A 20,082-nucleotide genomic window follows, 5' to 3' on the forward strand; every position below is an offset into this window, starting at 1 on the left:
GCAGAAATCCAAGTTTTATTTATTTCCCTTGAAATACTATTTAATGCATGTCCTTTACAGGAATATTTTTCCTGATGTTCTGCCTGTATTTTCTTTAAATTTTGCCCTGTTATTCTCGGTACCCCTCAATGCAAAATGCTAAATTATTTTCTGAACGTGTGTTTTGATTCTTTCAGTGGTTATCACTGCATTTTTAAAGCATGAGTCCAGACATCTATAGGAGAAAATGCATATATTGGTCATGAAATGTCCTAGCCAATTTTTAAAGGCTTTTACAGTATCTGATAAATGTGTTTTCAGATTTTCTTCCACATGAGCTTCATTCTTAAACAAATCAAAACTCTTTTCCTGCTGTTTTTGAAGAGGGGATTTCCTAAATATTTTTGGTTTGCTCTGGCTTTTTTAAAACATTTGGGCCTATATAGATGTGACATGATATTTATGTTCCATGCTGCGCACTTAGAAGCGTGAAAAGCACACCACCTTCTAAGCCTAAAAGAACATAAGAAGACACAAAGCTGTTCAGTAGGAGAAATTTTTCCCCATTACTGTTTATGGAGCAGTTAAGTGTTAGTGGGTTTTGTCAGTTCAAATGCTATGTGCCTCTATAGAGGATCTATAACTGAAATTGGAAAACTTGTCAATGTTTAAAAAAAAAAAAATCATAAAGCTGCACTCTCTCTCACTGTTCTCTGCCTTTCCATTCATCTGCCTGCAATATAAAATCAAAGTATAGTCCTGAAACATTTAAAGCACACATTTAAGCCTGGGGAAAGGAACTGAACAAAATAGATAAAACCAATATGTGTATCTTTAAGGAGACCACTCGAGTGCCATGTCTGTGGGTATAAAGTTTATAAAGATGGACTCCCCTGTCAAGGGTGTGTTAAGATGGATAATATTCCATAGCAAGTGCTGCACTGTGTCGTATGCATTACTGGAAGCATGAGAAGATCAGGATCGAAAGGTTTTGCGAGACAGGCTTTATATAGATCTGTGTGTAACAGACTGCCTCTCTGTCTATACCGCTCTGCTGTTGGTGAAATCTTACTCCTGCACAGGCTGATAAAATGCAGTCCCTTTTCTTCCATCACATATATTCTTCTCCTTTTGCCTTGACTAGACGCAGTACTTTGGGCAAAAAATTGTTGTAAACCTCTCACTAATAAGATGCAGTCAATGCGGTCAACGTAGATTTTAAAAACAAGTTCTTTATAGATAAATTCAGTGTCAAATGAATCAGGTTCATCAGCTCTTCTCTACTAAATAGTTTGGCTCCTTTAGGTAGAGAAGTTGCAGATATTCTTCTCGACAGTCTACAGAAGAGGTTTTGGTGGCTTTTCAAGAGAATTGATTAAGGATGAAGCTAATGGCTCTATCCCAAGTTCTCTTTATTTCAAACCTGGAGACTTGTTAGTCCTCTCTGGTTGCATAGCATGACACTGCATGGGGCAGAAGTTGTCTTCAAGTTCCTCAGTACCTGGTAAACCTCATGTTTAGGCAGATAAAGTCATCGCTGCTTTTTGAATCCTTGCAGTACAGATGTGTGAAGGTGAAACTCCGCCATCACCCTCTTGTTCTGGTTATACCTTGTAAACTAAATGTTTTCAGATTATATCCAAATTAATACAGATGAGGCATTCCCCCTTCTTCTGCTTAAGAGGATGTGTGTCCTGCAGAAATAAGTCTGTTAATTCTGTCAGATTTTGAGTACAGTGCTTGAATATAAAAAGCCTTAGTCAGATAGGTCTCTAAAAGGAACTACTGAAATACTGATAATTTGCACTTTAAAGGTCATCTAGTCCAACCCCCCCTGCCATGGGCAGGGACATCTTCAACTACATCAGGTCACTCAGAGCCCCGTCCAACCTGACCTCAAACGTTTCCAGGGATGCGGCATCTTCCACCTCTCTGGGCAACTTGTGCCAGGGTCTCACCACCCTCAGTGTAAAAAAATTCCTTCCTTATACCTCGTCTGAATCTACCCTCTTTCAGTTTAAAACCATTACCCTTTGTCCTATCCTCTTCTTACTATAGTTTCTTGAATATGATATCCATTTTCCTGAGGTCTCGTATTTTGTATGTGAAAATTCCTATTGTAGTACAATATACATTTCTCAAGCTAGACTCACTGTAAAGTGTAATCATTTTATCGTATATTGAAAGAAATGAGAAAAGCAGTTATTTCTTTAAAACTTTCCTTGCCACTTAAGTTTCAAGCCATTTAGGAGATCCATTAAGCCACTGGGTTGCTCCTATGCATGCATTAGTAACAGACGCGGTGTAATATGGAACAGGCTTGCTATATCATGGACACATTTATGAAGATTGATAACAGCCAGGGTTCAGTGTTAACTTTTATTGTCAAACAGGCTGCAGGAGAAACTGCCTAGTATTGCTTTTGCTTTGATTTATGAAAAGGTTGCTGCATGAAAAAGACATCACATAAAATAGCTCTGCTGGCAGTAGCATCGTAAAATAGGGCCGTAAGTAGACCAAACAATAACTAACTATAATTATGTTCATTATTGTCTCTCTCAGCCCTCTGTACCTTTGGTAGGGTGCTTGCACTCGCTACCACGTTAGCTTTAAAGTGGACTCACCTTTCCCACGAAGTGGGATGAGCACGATAAAATCCTGCTGGTTTATATAGGCAGTACCCCCAAAGGAGACCTTTTTTTGTTTGTGCCATGAAATGAAAGAGGTCATTTGGATTTTATGCACTTGCAGAAGTGATACTAGGAGGAGGAGGAGAAAAGGTCTTTAGAAAAAATTGCTGTTTCTGTTACAATTTCCATCACTGATGTATTTTGCCCTGAATTATTACTGTTCTCCTGTTAAGGGTTATTTCAGACTGTGTTATACTTAGACCCCTTAAAAACAAAACTAAAAACCCCAGCGTAATGGCAAAGATCACCAGTTTTCATCTGTAGATGGCAAGAAGGATTATATTCTTTCTCAGCCTAGTACCATCCTTTGTAACGAGGTGTGCCGCAGCAGGAGCAAGTTGAATTCTTCAGTTAGCAGCAATTAGCAGTAAAACTTGAGTGAGAACCAGTTGAAAATCAAGGGCCATGACCTAACTGGGAAAGATTTTAGTGGTTGATCTAAAGTTTGTCAAACTTGAGATACTTTAACTAAAAAGCATTCCACTACCAAACTATCCGAAGACCGGGGGGGGGGGGGGGGGGAGGCAACTTAAAAATCATACGTGATAAGGTTATAAAAGGCATCAGAATCACTTTCTTGGATCAGACTGAAATTCCATTAAGTAATCCAGCGGCTAATGCTGCCAGCACGCAGCAAGTGTGTAAGGAGCGACCTTTGTAAGATCTTTGTGAGTTAGCAATGGTGTTTCCCTGCAATACCCTCTACCTTCTGGTGTTAAACTGCTTTCCAGGTACCATCATATCTTACAGTAGTCTCAGGGAAACAGCCACCAGTAGGCAGTGAGAAATAATGAAGAGAAAAATAATGACAAAAATAATGAAAATCGTGAAAAAAAACCATGAATGCTGTGCTTTACAACTCGTCTCTCTAACTTCAGTTCATGGTTTGTTCATGTCGAGAGGTGCATTTTCCCTACTAGGATGCTAAAAGGGATGTCAAGGACATTAAGTTTTAATATTTCCATAGCACATTGTACAAGCACATTAAAACTTAAGATATATTATAGCAAGGTCCAGTACGCACTTATTATCAGCATGTTCGCAGGATGATTATTACTCTTTGCGTGTGTTTGCTGACACGTTATTGTTGTTGCAGCCCAGCTGATTTTATGATATTTTATGAGAAGGGTGGCTCGCCACAGCCTGGTGCAAGACCTGGGGAAGTGTATGTAGACTTTGTAACTTATCAAAGTGAACCCAAGCCCTTTTTGTTAAATAACTTCATGCCCAAATGAAAAACTGTCTCTTAAGATTGCAACCTTCAGTTCTCTCAAGTAATCATCACCCACGGGAGCAGTGATGCTTGAAGTGTTTAACTGTTGATTGCTCTTTCTGTATGCTACTTATATTCATAATATCTCTTATTTTTGTGGTCACTAACAGGCTTTTGGGCCTCTTATGGCTGAAGAAGATAGTTAAACATATATTGCTCCACAGAGTAATATTTGGATAATAATGTGCCACGAGTTATTGTCTTGTGGTGCTTCGCATTGAGTGCAGTAGTTGACCTTTGCTAGAGATGAGAAGCGTGTCTCCTTATTAGAACACATTATATAGCACCTCTATAAAGGGAAAGCTGTTTTTTTAGTGTGGTAGTGTAAGGTGCTGTGAAGATTTTATTACTACGATTTGGGGATGATCGTGTTACTCATGAGTTTACAAAGCCTGAAGTGAGTTGTGTAGCTCCTGGGAAATAAGTGGCAGTAATAAATGTACAACGTGGTATGCTGTCGTGTATTTGGTTTATGCTGCTCATTTGGGTTTTTGGTCTTTGTTTAGGTCTGTCTATATTCTCTTCTTTTGTGTGTGTGCTTTGCACACACAGTGATGTAACACTACTGTGGAAAATTTAATGTAGGGACAGGAATAAAATTAAAATGGATAAAATCTCCATTGAAGTGGATAAAATTATATCTTTTTCTTGCCACCTTCATATAGAAGCACGTTTCAAAGTGTTGCAAAATTAATTTTTCCTTTAAAACTTAGAAATATTATATTGTATTTTTACATAGTATGTAATGCTAGTTGATATACCCAAGTAGTCCTGCAACAGCACTGTTGCAAACCACTGGCGTCAGCCACTTCCATGAGAAATGTCAGCCAAATCGTCAATTAAAGTTCCCAAAGACTAGATCTCCCTTGTCATGAGCTAGATCTGAAGAGAGCGGTAATTCCCTTGCTGCTTGCCTCCGTGGTGCCAAAAAGCCCCCCAAAAGTCCTAATGCTAAGAAACGGCACCGCCTGGTGTTGTTTGACGTGGTGATCTTCAACTTGTCTGCTCATAAACAGCTGAACGAGTGGAATCTTGCCAGTCTTCATTAAATAATTTTTTGGGCGGAGTAATAAGAGCTCAAGTGATGCCACATGCACACTCTAAAAATAATTTGTGATCTGAATTTACATTATGCGGCTTGAAATGCAAACGTTGATGTGCTGATCACGTATGCCTGAAAGTGGGGTTTTTTGCTCAATTCAGACCGAGCAGATTTGACTCTTGTGGTGGGATTAGTTTGGGTTTTGTTCTGCCGAGTGGCTGGACAGACTGACGTATGTCTGAGATGATTGTTCTTTGTCTCTTAACTTGCCAAACTTAGGAACTGGTTTTGATCAGTGCAAGACCAAGGAGTTCTTTCAAAAAAAAAATATATATATATAGCATATGGGTACGTTAAATGGACATAATATATTCCATGTAGATAAAACTGCTCCTTCCAGAGTTTCTTCTGATTAAAGACTGTAGTTACTACACTATATTTTCTATACTGTAAAGGCATGCGTGCCCCTGTTAGAAGTCTAAAATTGGTATCATTATCATCCATGTGATTGTTTATTTTAGTGTCCTCGTATTCAAGGAAAACTGTTCCTTAAGCTAAAAACAAAATGCGTGTCCTAAATTTGGGTGATTCCAACATGTGGTTCCCTTTGCAGCTGCAAGGACCAGCTGTGTGTAAGGTACATTTGTATAATAATATGTTGGTGTACTTTGTATTTTAAGGGGGTTTTTGTTCTTTTTTTCAGAGAGGGGAATTTTATAAATGAATAGTGGTTTGGGATAACAAAAGTCAGTTAATATCAATTTAAATAGAAGTATTCAATCCAATTTTGTCTGTTGGGGTTGATGGGAGTCTTGTATTCATTTAACGACTTGCTCATGAAGCTCTTTGGAGTACCGGGAATCACAGCAGGTCAGATCAAAGGTCCCCCTAGCTTGTGGGGCAGTGGCTAGGAGTGGGTATTTAGGGAACGCTGTAAAAACAGGGGAAGTATGCAGTGATACCATTTTACCTTCAAACAAGTAGTGGAGTGGGACTTCCCTGAGCCAAACATTGTATTTTTGCTTATAATCTCTTGATGGACATCTCTTAGATTACCGTATAATTATCTTTTGACCCCAAGTGTGCTTATGATAACCCCAGTATCCTCTAGCAGTGAGTACCAGCTTTTCATTACGTGTTGTTTGGAAAAGGCTTGAATTATTTTTTCATTGTAAATCTACTGCTAGAAAACCTCACTGGTTGACACTCTTCCGTGTGCCATTGATGATTTCACAGATCCATCTCATGTTTGCTTGCAACTGTCTTTCTCTAGGCTGAAGAGCTCGAGTCCTAGTGTAATGTCCTAAGAGTCTGAAGACTTACCTTGGCAACTAGTTCATCAGTCTAATTAGGATTCACAACCAGAAAATCTTTTCTGATCCTCGTCCTAGTGTCTTCCTCTTTTAAGTCCCAGCCCAAGAAGGGGTTTAAGAATGTGCATAACTTTGCACATGCAAATGTGGAATTACTCACTTCTTGAAGTTTTGCGCATATTTATGTGCTTTGCCAGATCTGAGATTGTAAATTCTCTCTGTTAATCTTAGAGATGCTCTTTCCTCCCTGTATGCAATAAATAAGTTGTTGCAATACAAGGAATGGATTCCATTTTGCTTATGCTAAAAGCTGAACTGATATCCTACCAACATACCAGGTGTTTTACCAGGTGGGAAACATTCACTAGGTTAAAAAAAAAAAGCATCTGAAAAGGTCAATAGTACTATCTGCCAGTCTTCGTTGTTAAACCAGGTTTTTGTCAACATATTGAACTTGACTTAGTACTCTCTAGACATAATTAAATGTCTGTCTTTAAGCAGTGTGTGTGTGTGTGAATATGCTGGAATGTGTCTTTCCTCCTCTTCTCATCTCCATCCCTAGATTTCAAAGGTCAGAATGTTTGAAATAGATTTTTATTTGCTTTTAAGAAGGCTGTGTGAGAGATGAAATAAATGAGAGGATGACAAACATTTGCCTGTAGTCTCATCAGTGCCGGGATTTTAGGTGAAAGAGTCTGAAAAAGCAGGGGCAATCTTAACACCAGAGCTGATCACTAGTGGCAGAAAAGATACATATACCAGCAGACGGGCGAAGTTTTATTCCAACTTCTGCATAAGGCATTTATTTAGTATTACTACACGCACTTAGCATTCTCGATTGTAGAGCGGAAAGGACTGTGGTTCTCTTCCACCATTTCATCATAGATTTCTTCAACAAATTCTTTCTTTTACACCTTTTGGAAAAGTCACACTATGTAGTCAAGTGTAAATAAAAGCAAGAATCAACTCTACAGTACTTGATCTTTTGCTGGCAGCACTTCCCACACGGTAATTTTGAGGGCTCTGTGTGGGCAGAGTTTGATTATGGACTGCTTCATAACATCAGTTGTAGATATTCAGAAATCAGATCTGTGGTATTACTTCCAAATGATTTTTAGAAGAACATAACCACTTGCTTTGTGGTTTACATGTTTCATAATGCACTTTCAAGTCATCACCCACTTAATGTGCGAAGACAATTTTTAAAAATAATTAAATATAAAGAGTAAATTAATTTAAAAACTAAAAATAATTGTGCAGCAGTAAGGACCTTCATTACCATATGCCCTTTTGTCTTTTTTCCCGTTATCTGTTTTGCAACTAGTTTCTATACTATAAACAAGTCCTGCAAATTCACTCAGCAGAGATGCTGTTGGAAGTGGCCCTTTTTGGATGAAGTAATCTTAAAAAAAGAATAACTCCCTCACCACCACCTTTTCGTGTCATGATGGAAAATAACCACTGCCTTGCTGCTGTTGCAGACTTGTCGCTTACACTTCATCTTTGAGCTGACCTTCTCTCTAGGTCTTCTCAGCTAGGCTTACGTTTCGCTCTTGCTGACTCTTTATGCAAAATATTTCAAACATGGCCTTTCTCGTCCATCTGCTCAGCTAAATCCGTCACAACTCAGGCTAGCGGTTACCGCAACATTTTTTTTTATTATTTTTGTTTGCCCCCTGGCCATGAGAAGTGAAATCTTGCCCTGATGATGTCTGTTGAAAGCAGTGCTGCAGATAATTTCCTATCCCGTATTCACATCATCTCCTTTCATCCTGCCACTGGCTTCCCCATCAATGTTATCCCCTGCAAGTCACACGTCTTCGCTTTTGAAGCCCTGCATGTCCCATTTCTGCTTCCCTGCTGTTTCCAATTCCCTATTTACTTTCTCTCTGAACCGCTCGTGACACCACCTTCCATCCCTCACTCAGCCACTTTTCAAACAGCACCAAGTTTTGCTGTTTCTCAGGCAGAATTTCTGCTAGACTTTGACGCCGTTAATTGATTAACTTCCCACAAATCCCTCAAAAAAGTCTTCTCGGTTGCTCATAAAGCACTTGAAAACAATTAGCCTGTTGCTGTACTTAGCGGGCTGCCTATCGCCAGAGTACAGATTGCCTCAGTTTCCTATTTTCACCGTCAATTTGTTGTTTCTTATCTTTGTGTGCATTATAAGCACGTTGAGAAAAGAAACATCCTCCTCCTTTTTTTTTTTTTTTTTTTTCTTTTCATTCTACCTAGCGCAGTTGGGGTCTGGTCACAGCGTAGCTCCTCTCCTGCATCAGTAGGAGTAAATAAAACAGGTCAGGACGTCGTCTCCAGCGCTCTCCTGTGCTGATGCATTGGCTCTAATTGGTAGCACATTCGTTTATAGGGTTTTGTTTTGGAGCTAACGCTTCCTTGGCCAACACCGAGCATAACCGGGGGAACAGCATCTGCTGGGGACTGTCCCCGGTTTGCAGTTTGGATGGGGCTGTGCTGAGCTGCTTGTTTGGAGGGGAAGGCGAGATTTTACACTTAAGAGATGCAGGTTGTGCTGTATCGTGCTGCTTGGCCTTGGACCCAGAGGATCATCTCTGGTCTGTTTTATTTAGTAGTGCACAGGTAGCCTTAGATGCCAAGGGTTACACAAATAAAAACAGATGCTTTTGATAGGTGTCAGCATTTTAATGAGGAATAAAATTAAGCCCTGGATACTTCTGGCCATCTAATGGCCCTATTTTTTGTATTGCATGCTGGTTTTTTGTTGCTATTTTTTTCCCCATATTTTATGACAATTGCCTGAAGTCCTGACTGGTGGGATTATGCCAGATACCTGCACAGCTGGAAACTCATCAGCGATTCAGATTCCTTCAGTCAGAATGTCAGTTTTATCACAAAACTTGTAAAGCTTACCATGGTGATTTCAAATTTCCTCTTTAGTAGACATTTTGTTTGAATGCCATGAAGGGGCTCCTTTCTCGGCGCCCCCAGGAGTACAATAAGCTATGCTCTTTGAGAGGGGCTAGATGAGTACAAAGTTACCTTCATTAAATTTTCTCTTCATGTTTTAGCATAGAATATTTCTTTTTAAAACACTCTCTCATTTTCTTTTGTGTCTTCATCCTGTTACCTTTATGAGATTGCGGTGCATTGGCTTGATGGAAAAGGTGGGTGCGCGGCTCCCTTGGAGGTTTATTCCAGCACACAGAAATATTCTGCTAGCATGTGAGGTGCTTGAGGAGCAGCTGGAAAAGCAAAAGCAGATCAAGTAATTGTAAACTTAATAAAAACGCGTCGTTACTGGCGTGCCATGTGGCGCACGGTGCAGATCAGACTGCTGTTCATATTGACTTTTGCTAAGAAAGGCATTTTAGATTTCATGTGTGTTGATTCTGTAGTTATTGAGTTGCACTGAACGGAGATGGAGATCTGTCAGGGTTCCCTGGCAGTCCTGGTTCACTACTACGTTGCGTATTTTTCCTTCAGTTTAGTTGTGAAATCCCAAGTGATTAAAAAAATAAAATAAAATAAAATAATGGGCTACTTCCCCTGCCACATGTCCCAAAATACAGATCTGTCTCTCAGGAGATAGTACAGGGAAGGGACTTCAGCTCTGGGTCAGCTCTGGGACCAGACCACGTTGCTTTATCTGTTCAGGTATTTAAAACCTTTATGTTTTTACTATGGATTCCACATAATTACTGATTTTGCGCTATCTACCGTTTCTTACAAGCTTTTTCTTCAGTCAAGCCCCACAGACCCTTAAATGCTTCTGTAAAATGACCCTTATTTATAGGAACATTAGAGAAGTTCTGGTTTAGGGAGATATTTCATTTCCCTTTTGAGGAGTTTCCTTGCTGTTGGCTGTTTCTGACCATCCATCTGAGAGTCCTGTCATCCATCACCAAACAGAAATCAATCGCAAACCCTTCGGTGGGGTTACCATAATGGACATTGAAACCTTCTTTCCTGAACGGGAGATCCTGCAAGCACGTGGTTTATGGCCATCTAATGTTAGACAGTAATCTCATTTAGCATTTTCCCAAAAGTGCAAATAGTGCATTAGGGTAGCGTAACAAGCACAGCAGATCAATACGGAGACGGTGATCTCCTTCAACAGATTAATCCAAGAAAATGGACTTTGTTGACTTGAAGGAAGTGACCCTGTTCGCATTGACCTGCATTGGGTCTGCAGTGCCTGGAAGGACAGGCAGTGTTTTGAAAAATCACCAGTGAAAAGTCATAGTATGAAAACAAGTGAGCGTGGGGCAGGAGACGACGTGTCTCACAGGACTCCGATATGGTTGGCAACGTAAAGAGTCCGTTGAAGCATTCAAATAAGGGATAATACGTGGACTTCGAACGGTCACTAATGGCATGGCTCAAGAAAAAAGCAATCAAAAAAGCTCCTTAATGTGGGTTAGAGTACCCCGTTGAAATGGCTTTAAATACATTTACAGAATTTATGTAGCGAGTGTACAGCAGCCCATTTCCTTCACTCTTCACCTTTATATAAGAAGTCACTTTAAAATCATTTGTGAATAAAGGCACAGTTAGGTTTACTGTGTTATTTTTTGTTAACTCATGGTCTATTGTATTGGTTTATCAATCCAGACCAGGGTTTCAGGCATTTAAAACGAGCTCTGGTTTAGTCAGACCTAAATCATCACCGCTGTGAGTCTTACCTCTACAAAGAGCGTACGTGGTGCTTCCTCCCGTACTCCATCCCGATACGGACCTTGCCGTAATCAGTCTGTGTGCAGCAGTTTGTGGTCATACATTTTGATGCCTAACACGCTTTTGAAGCGCTTGCTGATATCAGCAGAGGGGGGATTAAGGGAAAATCCTCATCTGTAAGAGTCTACAGAAGTTTGAACTTTCAGATCATAAAGTACGTAAGCACGTGGGACTGCATTTAAATTCTGTTTTAGGTATTTCACAGTTGTACGGTAATGAATGAAAAGAGCAAGAGGGATGTTTTATATAGGTATATACTGTAAAATCAAGGTGACTTAACATTCCTTTTTTTTAGTACTACATCTTGAGTGATTGCCAAGAAGTCAGTTCCCCTAAGGAACAGCATTGTGCTTCGCGTTTCACTTTCTTACTGTAGTAAAACAGAGCTCTGCCTTGGCCAATCAGCAAAATAAGAAGGAGCAGAGTATTCATCTGAGGATACTGTGGCTGATGAGTCTCATTTTTTTTACGACCTTATCAAACTAAAAATAATGTGGGCTGGAATGGATGTTAGAGCGGCCACTGTCAGGCTTTCCTGGTAGGTGGGAAGGTGCGTGAAGTATACAGTCCGCACACGTAAAGCAAATGGTTGTTTTCAAAGCATATGAACTGTAAATGGTGTTCTAAATTTTCACGGGTTATTTTTCTACCATTGAAATATTTTATCTTTGGTGTGAAAGGGGTTTGACTGTGTTTTGATTGTCTCTTATAGAAATAAGTGCCTTAAAAAGAATTTATAAAGTAAATGGCCAGTTAGCCTAAAATTTCAGTGGACATTTCGTCTCTGAAACACTTTGCCAACTCTCTTACTTTTGAAATAAGAATGTACTGTATTCGCATTTTAATTCTGTGGCAGTATCAGCGTGGGTAACATTTTATAGATTAATGCAAGTGACATGATTTTTGTCTGAAAGAGGCTGGATTTTACAGGACAGGCTAAAGAAGCATCCATTGAAGGCAAAAAGCATATTGCATCAGCCAAAAAGATGGCAAGAGTAATGAATCCATGCAGTAAAGAAAATAGACAAAATGCCTAAATAACTTGCACATCTGGCATCAGGATTAGAATTGAGGTGATGGGAAGGAGGATGCGCCAAAAATAGAGGCTATCATCAGATCAGCAGAAGTAGGTTGTGTTATTTGCTCATGGTAGCAGGATTTTTATATTCTCGAGGTCAGCCCAATGGGTGATTTCACTTTGATGCAGGAGCAATATTTAATAAGTAGCAAGATGATATGGTCATAGGGCTATACAGTGATGAAGCTTTCCTGTGGTTCTGTGACTGTTTTTCTGATGTAGGTGAGATCAGATGTGCTTCATCATCGCTGGGACCTTCAGTTAAAGATGTGTGGTCATATGAAGTTGGATGTTAATTGTTGGATGTTAGGACACATGTCGTCCTAATAGCCAAACTTCTGCCGCTCACCTTGATGTTTGTGTCTGATGTTACCCACTTTATAGCCCAAATAGCTCTAGAAACAGCCTTCATTTATAACTTGAAAGTGTTTTCCTTCACTTCTATTATTTAGTTTGCTTCTTCAAAAAAAAAAAAAAAAGAAGTTGTATCTCTGCTGCTGAAATCTTTTTGAGAAGGAAACCAAAATGTTCTTTTCTCTTTCCGCAGGCGATATGAGTCTCATCCAATCTGCGCTGATCTGCAGGATAAAATTCTGCAATGTTACCGGCAACATGCTCAGGAGACCCTCAGCTGCTCTGCCCTGGCTAGCCAGTACCTGCGTTGTGTCAATCACGCCAAACAGGTGGGTGTAGAAATATTGCCGCTGAATTAACGACGGCATAAAGAAGAGAGGAAGACTATGGGATTATCCAATTAGTCCTTCTCATATGCTAAAGCAGTACTGTTCCCGGTATGCATGTTCTGACAAGCTCTGTGGAGTCCACTTTTAATTTATTTAAATGCTCGGGTTTCCGTCTCTTCTCTTGGGAAGCTCTTGTTTAGTGTAGTAGCTCTCGCTGTTGGCAGATGTTTCCTGGTATCTGCAGTTTTAGCAGTAAAACAAGGGGATTAAACTACGTGGTGCTATTTGTCATAACTATGACGACTTTCAGTAAGAAATGAATGGATGTCTCAAACTAGATTGCTCACCAGTTGGAAGTCTTGATTTATTTTATGTTATGTACTCTGAGAGTCTAATACTACTGTTTACCTGGTCTTGCCCTCCTCTCATCCAGTTTGCTAGGGTATGGGTTGTTACTGTAGATCATGAAATTTAATGCTTTATTAGCGCAGCATAAGGGAAAATGATAGCAATATATACATCTTTCGGTTAAAGGAAGCTAAAATTTCTAAACATGATTCTTTTTCAACAGCTTACATCTTTCAATGCATATGAAAGAGATGCATATGTTGACCTCGACTGTGCTCTTAAAGAAGCCAGTTGCAAATGTGCTTATAGGCCATATATGTAGTGTATGTTAAAAGTGCTTAAATAAGCCTGTTGATCTTTATTTCTGCTAAAATCTATGAGTTAATATTTGAACATGTGAAAATGCATGCTCTAATGTGTTAGCAGAGACCCAGCAAGCACGTCTCGTATTTGATAATGATGATAATTTTCACTCGAGTTAATTCTGCCTGTATGGAAAAGTAGTAATACTTTGACTATAATCATTCACCGTGACCTTTAGCTGTTACACTGGTGCAGTCTTGCTCTGGTATTACTGAAGATCTTGCTGGAGTTAACGCTGCTTATGGTCTAGTGCTGTGTAAAACATGGTAGGAGCCAAGAGTTGCGTGGCAATGCTAAAACTGTTCCTCAGTCCGCAGCACTTGGCGCATTTGTGTGGCGCTATTAGTGTTAATTCTTTGTTTATATAGTTAGTACGCTCCTTTTTGCACAGGCGGCCTGGCTGGATTGGCAGCGCTGGAAGACAAACTCAGCTAACAGCTGTAGCGTGGTTGTTCTCTGAACAGTGCAGGACGAGGACGATTTGTGTGGCTGTCTGGGCAGCGCTAAAATCACTTTATGATATTAAACGTTGTTATCATCAGTCAAAACTTGAAAGAGGATCCCTGTGATGATATACAAAAGTCAGTGAGACCGCTCTGTCCCTTTCAAAATCACCTCCTTCAGTATGTCCTTTGGTGTTTCTCCTGCCCACTTGTTAATGCACCAAGCTCCTGAGCTCCTTCATTTCCTTCAAAACTCTCCAGCCTACCAGATCACCCTGCTTATGAAAAATTTTCCCGATCTCCTAGCCTGAGGCTTTCTTTCATAAAGCTCGTGATACTTTATTAATTTTGGAAAGATGGTTGAGCCATGCTCAGACACCCAAGCGTGAGCGGTGCAACCAGCTTTGTCCAGGTGCCTTCCCTGGGCACAGGAATTTTGCTCATCCCTAAGCTGTACAGTTCTCCATGACCTTTTGAACCGGATTTTTTTTTCTTTAAATTGAATGGTGATTTTTTAAAATTAATTCCTACTATGACAAACAATAGTTGGTGTGTATAGTTATTTTTTCTACATTTTCTCTTAGTTTGATTTTTGTATTCCAAAATCCAGTCTGAAGTTACTGGACCATGGGTGTTTCTGAGACATTTTAGAAAAAAGGCCAAAGAATAATATTAGGTTGTTATGTAGTGGACTAGATTTTCACCATGGCTTGCATCATCTGGAACACTAACTTACTGTATTTATAATTCTATATTATTTTTTTAAGTAACTAGAAAATTTAGATTAATTAGTTATACATGTTTAAGCTATAACTAAAGTTTCTGTCTGATAGGAATTTCTTCAGAAGACACTGATGAGGATGAATTAATTCATGTTCAGAAGGTGCAGGAAAAGGAGATTGCATAAATATGAGCATTAGGTTTTCGAACCCTTTTAAACACCTTTTTTGTTGAAGATCTTCAACCAAGCCTGTCAAGTAGTTAAAAGTGTTTCCTAAATGCTTCTTATTCGCTTTCACACATGCTTCAAGATGAGAATTCAGAGAGGTTTCTCTCTTATGATAACAGAGAAGGAGAAGCCTTTTATGATGGAAATATTTGCAAGCAGGAACAATTGTTTTTCATAATGAACATCAGCCCTCTATAGCTCATCCTCCGTGTGTTGCAGCTGTAACTGTAATTATTTTTACTCGCTGATTGCCCAGAGGTCCAGACAAACAGTTACTTTGAAATAATTCCTAAACGCTGTTATAAAATACTGCAAAATTACCTACTGTGTGTGCTTGGTTGGAAGACAGAGGAGTGGGATAAATAGCAGATTCAGAAATGAAGAAGTTAACTGACACTGGCTACAAGAAACAAACAAACAAGGAGATTTGCTAGAGGGAATAGACCAAGATATTGAAAACCAAATAAGTTAACTAATCCGATTTCCTGGCGGTGAGTCTGGGCACTTGTGCTTAGGCTGAGCACACTCTGTGCTTTTCATAAATTGAATTTATTGACTCCTCTTTCTTTCCTATCTTGCTTATAATTATCTCACCCTCTCTTCTGTATGCTCCTTATTTCTCATCCTGTCTGTAATCTCATGTCTCTATCTGTCCTTTTCTCCCCTTGTTAGAAAGGCCCAGAGAGCTGTTAATTCAGCGGAGTTTGACACATTGTTGTATCTTCACTTTAAATCTCTTCCCAAAGTCATGAGAAGCTAGTGAGATAAATTAAACTGTTATTAATGTTTGCATTTTATTATAATAGTAACGGAGAGAAAAACCTACTTAATGGAGCCATTAAGGGAAGATATTAAGATTGTCTGAGGCATGTATTTGTGCTCCCACTGCTGAAGTAACTCCAGCCAGACCAGTCACTGCGCTAATACAAACCATCCAGTGCCATTTTGATCACTTCTCCTAGTCTGCCGTCCACTGATACGGGCAAAGTGGCTGTTAAAATACAATTTTTTTTTCATTTTTATTGTTTTTTTTATTTCCCCTGGGCTACAGGGAGTCCTAATTCCTATATGGAAACACAACTAGACTGTAGCTTAATGAAGTCAGTGCAATAGCTTTCTATTAGACCATTGAATTTCAGAGGGATGCAAGTCTCTGCAGGCAGGTGAGATTTGAAAGTACTTCAAAGAGTGATATCAACAGCTGCTGGTGTCTGACAGCCGGGCTACAAAATGTTATCCGTCAGCCTCTTCAGCCTTGTTGTAACCATTATTTTAATTTGTAGGATAGAGTGGTCCTTAATCATGCATCCTAGTCAGAATAAAGCCATTATTTTAACCTCATCCTCCAGTATTTTTACTAGATACCATCTTCCAATCTAATAGAAAAATATGTAAAATTAGTGTAGCTGGAAACACTGAACAGAAATGCAATAAAAAGGCATTGTCTTTTATGGCCACCATTTAACACCACTTGAAGGAAGTTTATTATGGAAGAGTCAGACCAGGTCCCCTTCACACCTACACTGGTGTAATGAAAAAACCACAAGAAAAAAAAAATTAAATACATGAAGTAAATTTGTAGGTGATGCTAAATGGCAAGAGACGGTAAAGAACATTAAAAAACCCCAAAATGTAGGCAAAACCAAAGCAAGCCCTGGGACTCTCCCAATTGTCTGAAGATGAAATTTTGTGGGCAGAAATATGCATGTGATGAAGAAATACCTGCGATTTCTCTCCTTAGAAAGACAAATAAAAGTAACACAATTTTTCTCAGATCTTTTGGGAATTTCCTGCGTTAACTTATGCAGTGTCGAATTTACGTAAAGTTAATATTCAGCCCAGTGATGGCTTCGAGCAAGTTTCTGTAATACCACTGCAAAAAGACTCTTCCAGGTATAGTAGCCTTCATCAGTTTTACAGAAATCTCTGTGGGGATGCTGTCAAACTGAGATTGGAGATTTTGTTAACTAATAAAAGTTTCCCTTATTTTTGTTTGTAATAGCACCTAGGGAGCATAAAACCGTCTCCTTTTATTTTGTCGGCGTGTACTTCTCTACCATGGATTCTGGAGAATATTTGTGATCACAAGGACTTTTACCATCCTTTCATGTGCACGCTGTCCTGCTCCTTGGTACACCTCTTAATTCTTGCAGAAACACTGCTTGATCTAGTTGAATGGTTCAATGGGTTATTTTTAGAAATACCATGAGAATTTGGTTAAAGACATACATGACAACAGGTTTTTCATTCCCTTTATTTTTAATTTTCCCGAGCCCTAACTTCTGTGACTCTGAGAATGCAGTCCAGACTCGTGAGACAACGTGCCCTGTCCGGCCAGATACTGCTGCTCAAATACTTGAATCAGCTGTTTGTAGGTCTCCTGTAAGATTTCAAGGTTTACATTTGGGCTTGCTCCTTACATAAGCCCTAAAAATTATCAAATCCCTTCCCACCATTTCTTACAAGAAGACTCGTAATTCCTGTCTTCTCCACTTTATGGATTTCGTAGGCAAGAACAATAGATTGCCTTGGTCAACGTCATAGTCCTCCAGTGAACATAGATGGCCCCCAGCATGCTTTTACTGCCTAGGCTGTCAGTGTCCTAGTAGATCTCGTTTTCTGCTCTCCTTACGGATCTAGACAAGCAGTATCCATACATGTGCTCGTTTCTGCAGACCCCTTATTTCTAGATCATGGCAGTAGGAAGTTCTTCATAGAGCCCTCCATCCTGTCCTTGCAAGTCTGCATTTTCATGGTAGAGGCCAAGACCTCTCTGAAGAGTCAAGACCTTGATGGCAGAGCGCTCTGGTGTGGCAGGAGGAATAACTCTTGGACTACTTGACAGATCTATACTTTTAGCTCTTGGTGTCCTGGCTGTGCACAGGAGGTGATTAATGAAGTGCAAGGTCAGTGCAACATGTTCAGACTATCGAGATTTTGATTATGACTCAGAACAGAGGAAGGAGGTAGGTAGGGGAGATACTTTGTGTTATATGACTTCAGGATATATTTCCTCGAGTATGTAATTGCTGGGAACAGGATTTATCTTATTGTAAGGTCAGACATTTTAATTTCCTTAATAGCCATAGGATGACTAGAGCCATGATAGCGTTAGGATGGATGAAGAGGAATCGTTCCTGCAGCTCTTCAGGCCTCCAAATGGCTGGCTTGTTGAGTCCTCAAATAGCTTCATTCTGCCTCTGTGACTTGTCTCTGTGATGATGTGGATGTTGACAATGTTTCTTTTTCTATATTTTAATTTTAAAACCGGCAATTCCTAAGAAGGAACTGTAGCCAAACTTCTCTGGAATAACTTTGAGTTATTGTGTTTCTCCCTTCCCCTCCCCCCTGACCACTTTCTTAGCAGAGCATGCTTGGGAGAGGAGGATAAAGGCATTGTCCAAATCAAGCACAAGACCATCAACTCTAATTTCAGCAGAAGAGCATTTTTTTCCCCAAGAATGATATGACAGCCCATTTACAGGGCAGACCAATAAAGAGAAGAACTGGAAGAGCCATTTCAAGAGTAGCAGCCATCACAGCTCAATCAGTGTGACCATTTGAAAAGCCAAGACCTGTATCTTATTACATCAGAAATCATACATCCGAAGATACTGTTCAGTCTTAGTAAAATCCACTTATTGGTGATTGAAGGAAGGAAAAGAAAAGAACCTTTCACTGACCTCAGAAAGGGGAAATATCCTTCAAATGCTGCTATTTCATTGTAGAATCTCCTGAAAAACTTCTCACTGGCAAAGGCACGGGTATGTAACACTTGGTGTGCCGGGACGTGGCGGTACTTTGTGAGCCAGTCAGCCGCTGCTCCTCACTGTACAGCCTGTATTCGTTGCTCGTATTAAGTTTTCCTTACAATGTATAATGACGTAAATTGTGCTTTAACTTATTTCACAAATTATGTAACTTAATGAAGTCTCTCTCCAGGCCTTCTGCTGGAATAATGTTAATGATCCAACACTTAAAATGTAACATGGCCTTTATTTACGTGAAATGATTCTGTTGTGCTCCTCACTCCTATCAAGTACTGACGAATATGCCTCGCTCTGTACCAACAATAAATATATTTTATGCACAAGATTGATGTCTCAGTCTGTCTCTCTTTCCGCTTCTCAGAGGCGGATGGTGTTCCCTCTGCTGTGTCAATCATGTTTTTCCAGCAGATGTTATTGCTGAAGCTTTAAAGTGTAGACTTTTATGCATAACCAACCTTGATTTCAGGAACAGTACTTACAGAGAACTGTTTTCCATCACAGCAACCTAAAAGGATCCCGCGTGATAGCGTGCTGTGATTCATGCACCGCCAGAGTTTCCTTTCTTGGAAAGTGCTTGTGAATGAAAGGGCATGCAGTGCCCAAAACCGCAAACCATCTTTATGCAAGTACCCAGTTTCATTTAATTGTTTTTGTTTAGATAACAACTGCCGCATTCATCTTATCAAGCAATCTTAGGAAAGGTTTTTATACGATAGTAATAGTAACAATGTCAAATGAGCAATGTGTCTAGAGCTTTCTGCTATTTATTTACCTGTTCTGTTTCTCTAATTGGCGATGTTTGAACTGCGTCCTACTGTACAACTGCGAGTGCACCTGGGGATCTCATTTATATTCAAAATATTGCCGGTGACCCTCCCATTCTAATTATCAAGATGCTTTGTGAGTACTGTTTAATTAAGGATTCTTTTTTTTAATGCTACAAAAAGAAGCTGGGCTTTTTTCGGTGTGAAGCGACTGTAATATCAGTAGGAGAGGAAGATCGTGGAGTTCAGCATCAGGTGCCAGGTAAACTGCTTGAGAGAAATAATAGGGACATAAGCGACATGTTTACATGGTGACTTGCTGTAGTGTTTACAAATCAGCTAACTCACAAATTCTCCTTTATAATGTTCTCTTTTGTAACAGAGAGCCAAGAAGTTGGCAGATCCATCCTTGCCAGACTTAGAATTGGCAGCAAAATGCAGTATAGAGAAAAAGCAGACGTTTTTAAGGCCAGATGATTCTGTAAAATCAGGAGAAGAGCTATGTCGGGAAGGAAGGTCTCTCTTATTGCCAAATGTTTATTGGTTTCCCGTCCTGACAGCCTTGAGCAATGGGAGTCAGTCTTGCTTGCTTTGTTCCAACTGTGTTTCGGGCTTCATTTGAGATGTTGTGTTCTTTAAACATCTTCTGTATCATCAGTAGCGGCATCTCT

General features: G+C 39.7%; 1 protein-coding gene across 2 annotated transcripts in view; it reads left to right on the plus strand.

Moving 5' to 3' along the window:
- CHCHD3 (coiled-coil-helix-coiled-coil-helix domain containing 3) overlaps positions 1-18,972 on the plus strand; it is a 164,017-nt gene extending 145,045 nt beyond the window's left edge. The window contains exons 7-8 of one of the 2 annotated variants that reach the window (XM_087767032.1): positions 12,639-12,774; positions 18,242-18,972. In XM_087767032.1, coding sequence (XP_087623158.1) covers positions 12,639-12,774; positions 18,242-18,268 — 163 coding nt within the window. In that variant the 3' untranslated portion in view covers positions 18,269-18,972. The remainder of the gene's footprint in view (positions 1-12,638; positions 12,775-18,241) is intronic. The other variant, XM_009462606.2, reaches the window with a different exon arrangement.
- The last annotated feature ends 1,110 nt before the right edge of the window (positions 18,973-20,082 follow it).

This window comes from Nipponia nippon, unplaced genomic scaffold (assembly GCF_047370975.1).
Source record: "Nipponia nippon isolate SJK-2023a ecotype South Korea unplaced genomic scaffold, ASM4737097v1 scaffold_3, whole genome shotgun sequence".
Classification (NCBI taxonomy): domain Eukaryota; kingdom Metazoa; phylum Chordata; class Aves; order Pelecaniformes; family Threskiornithidae; genus Nipponia; species Nipponia nippon.